The 3,563-nt window shown below is 49.1% G+C and overlaps 1 protein-coding gene across 2 annotated transcripts in view; it reads left to right on the forward strand.

Moving 5' to 3' along the window:
- The first annotated feature begins 552 nt into the window (after positions 1-552).
- Positions 553-3,563, forward strand: part of MIEF1 (mitochondrial elongation factor 1) — a 10,266-nt gene continuing 7,255 nt past the window's right edge. Inside the window, exons 1-4 of one of the 2 annotated variants that reach the window (XM_009289992.2) lie at positions 553-716; positions 1,659-1,706; positions 1,906-2,054; positions 2,207-2,387. In XM_009289992.2, the coding sequence (XP_009288267.1) occupies positions 1,911-2,054; positions 2,207-2,387 (325 nt within the window). In that variant the 5' untranslated portion in view covers positions 553-716; positions 1,659-1,706; positions 1,906-1,910. The remainder of the gene's footprint in view (positions 717-1,658; positions 1,707-1,905; positions 2,055-2,206; positions 2,388-3,563) is intronic. The other variant, XM_009289991.2, reaches the window with a different exon arrangement.

A 3,563-nucleotide genomic window follows, 5' to 3' on the forward strand; every position in this document is an offset into this window, starting at 1 on the left:
TCCGCGGGCTCGACCCCAGCCCGGGACCCCGGCGGGGAGCGGGTGCTGCGAGCGGCCCTGGGGCGGCCCCCGTGGGAAGGGCCAGGCCGCGGGTCCCGCCGGTTCCCCCGCCACAGGGCGCGCGGCCTCGCGCCCTTAGACAGCCCGTTGTCCCCGGTGCGCCGTTAGAGAGGCTGTCCCGTCCCTTCCCGCGCCGCGGACGACGGCGGGCCGTGGGGCCAGGCATGGAGGGGGAGGCGGCGGCCGGTGCGTCCCTCGGGGAGGGAAAAGCTGACTCGGATCCCGCACTTCGTCACCTCTCTCTAGGTCGCCTGTCCACGCACCCGTCCCCCATGGCAGCGTGGTCCCGGGAGGCTGTCCTGACCCTCTATCGGGCTCTGCTGCGCCAGGGCCGTGGGCTGCGCTACACCGACCGGGATTTCTACCTCGCTTTCATCCGCCGCGAGTTCCGCAAGAACCGGGAGCTGCAGCGGCTAGAGGACAAGGAAAGACAGTTGGAGAAGGGGCAAGCTTTCCTGCAGAGCAAACTCGGGGGCCTGGTTTAGAGACTCCCTGTAGCTCCTTTTGGCCCCTCTTCTTTCCAAAATCCCCTCGCCAACCAAAAAGAGATGATTAACGCTCCCTGCCCGCCACGATCTTGAAGAAGTCTGGAAGGTGCTTCCACAGGCACACCAGGAGGGCTCTCCTGTTCTCTTTACAAATGCATTAGGTCACAGGTAGGTCATTTACAAGGATATAACCCTGCTCTTCATGCTACTATTACAGTTAACTTTGTGAAAGTGCGTTTTTTTCTGCCTAGGGATGAGGAGTGACTGGGTTCCTGGTTCATTAAGGCAGGAACATGCCCCCTGAGATTGTAGCTTGGCCTTAGAAAAACCTAAGGGCAGTTTTAAACCACCCAAGTCAGGCAGGCTCTGAACCTTTGAAACTGACTTAGAAAACAGATCTCGAGTCAAGTTGGAAGAGTTTCCTGATATTTTCATGTAGGTTCACTGAGGATCCACATACAGGTACAGTGGTGACAAAGTGTGTTTTACACGTGTAGTTGCCCAGGGAGACTCTTTAAACTTAAACATCGAGATCAGGTTAAATGGGAAATGGAGGAAACAAAAGTAGGTGTGTAAGAAAATATTAACGTTCATGTTATACATGACTTGTATGAGAGTCAAAGCCACCAGCCTTGAGGGCAGGAATAAATGTCCAGTGAAAGCAAGGGAACTGTTCCCTTTGTGGTGCGTTGTGGTCTCTACCATTCATTCTTGGATGTCTTTGAAGTATCTGGGACCAGCCATTGTCCAACAATGAGTCTGGGAGTGGATGCTCTGAGACTGCCTGTCAACTCTTGGGAAGATTCTGATTTGTTACAGGCAAGCAGTTGACCATCTCTGCATCGCCTTGTCTGTGAGCAAAATTACACGCATTAGATTGAGAATAAGAAAATAAATTGGCATAAAAAAGCTATGCTTTGGTTGAGAAGCACAAGTTAAAAGGAAAAGACCTGAATGGTCATAGAGTTTTACATAATATACAGAATTTTATTGCAAAATATTGCTGAAGTAAATCTTACTTTCTTTTTTAAAAAGCATTAGGTGATTGCGCAATTAAACCTGCTTCAATGATTAGAAGCCCCACGTCAAATTCGGGATGTTTCTCTTCAGGTCATAAATGGAGCTGGAAGCAAAGAAATGCTGTCATTGCAGAGCTTGGTCAGTACTGTTCTGGCATGTCTGGGAATAAGCAGCTCCTCGAGGGAAGATAATTAAAGAGGCTGCAGGGTTAGGTGGTCCCTTCCTACGGCTCCGTGCTGAGACCCCAGGAGCCGTGAGTGTGGGGTGGAGGAGAAGGGTGTGAACCGTTAGGGTTGCGTGTTTTGACCCATTTGCTTAATGCTCCCGCTCCTTCCAGGTGCGATGGCAGGCGCTGGGCAGCGCAAAGGGAAAAAAGATGACAACGGCATCGGCACAGCCATCGACTTCGTGCTGTCCAACGCCCGGCTTGTGCTGGGTGTGGGTGGAGCAGCTATGCTGGGCATCGCCACTCTGGCCGTCAAACGGGTGAGCGTGCGGGACAGCAGGGTGGGACCTGAGCACGGGGGCACGGGAAAGGAGTGGGAAACAAAAAGACCCAGGATGCTGGCACTAGGCTGGGTAAAATGCAAATGTTGGGCCCTCAACGACTCAAACTGTGCCTGGTGATGTTGCTTTAGATGTACGACCGGGCAATCAGTGCTCCCAGCAGCCCCACTCGCTTGAGCCAGTCGGGAAAGAGAAGCTGGGAAGAGCCAAACTGGCTGGGCTCCTCCTCACGCTTGCTGACCCAGGACATGAAGAGTAACCTCAGCCGCTCCCTGCAGACCCTTCCCACTGATCCTTCAGCCACAGAGACAGGTAAGGAGCAGGGTGATACTCCTGCATTGCAGAATCATCCAGGCTCATAAACCCTGTATTCATTTAAAGGAACACAGGAAAGAGTCTAGCCCAGGATTTTGATGTTTTTCTTTTAAGCAGGTCTACTGGTAACTTCAAGAATGAGAAGTCAGATTGGGAACTAGTGAATAGTAGTCATCCATTTGCATTCTTCATTCCTCTCATGACTTCATGGTCTTAAACTTTATTCTCCCTCAGTCTTTTCTCTTTCAAGCTGAATACTTATCTGTGTAATCTTTCCTCAGAAAAAGCCATTCCAATCCTTTGAAGGTCTTTGTTGCCTTTCTTTGGACCATTCCAGTTTGTTTGTGTCTTTTTAAGAGGGGAACAGTCGAATTGTGAATGTACTAGCAATTTATAACAGTATTTCCTATATTATTTCTACCATTTTCCTAATAATTTCTGTAACGCTGTTTGCCTGTTTAGTGCTGCTTATCGCTGAGTTTGTCTTCATCAGGCTATAAAAAGTGACCTTCAGTTTTCTTTCTGAGTGGGATAATAAGTAATTTAGAGTCTGTTAGTGTTTGTTATATGTGTTTGGTTGGTTTTTTTCACCGATTTTTACTTTCTATCCCTGGTCGCTTCGGGAGATTTACACTTAGAGATTTAAAATAAAAATCAGGATCAAGCTTTTAACTTGATTTCCAGATTCTCTGCAAGAAAGTCAGCTTCAGGAAGGCAATGGATTTTCTGCTGAGGCAATGTTAAATAACTAGACAGCTGTGTTAAATGGGGTCTAGATCATTTGATTGGAGTCCCCAAAGATGAGGATTGAGGAATAAAACCATTGATGATGGCATCTTGCATTCTTGACTTAAATTAAAACTTAAGATGGAAAACCAAGTTTTTTCATGAACAGGCAATGAAGTCTGGTTCCCTATTTCCTTTGCACACAAACTCTCAAATCTGTCCAAAAGACCCCAGTGGGACAAGAGACAGCAGCTGCTGAGGTTGGGCAAGATGGGTCTGTGCGCAGCTTGATCAGATGCTCTGCGTGTGCTGCATGGCCAAATGCCTGTTGCCAAACGAATGTGCATCAGCTGATTGTCTTAATGGGGCCACTGACTTGGTGGTTTCTCCTGCCTCCGTTAAGTACCACAGCCCTTCCAAAGGTGTCGTGGTTTAACCTCAGTCGGC

Source organism: Aptenodytes forsteri, unplaced genomic scaffold (assembly GCF_000699145.1).
Source record: "Aptenodytes forsteri isolate BGI_AS27 unplaced genomic scaffold, ASM69914v1 Scaffold284, whole genome shotgun sequence".
Lineage (NCBI taxonomy): Eukaryota > Metazoa > Chordata > Aves > Sphenisciformes > Spheniscidae > Aptenodytes > Aptenodytes forsteri.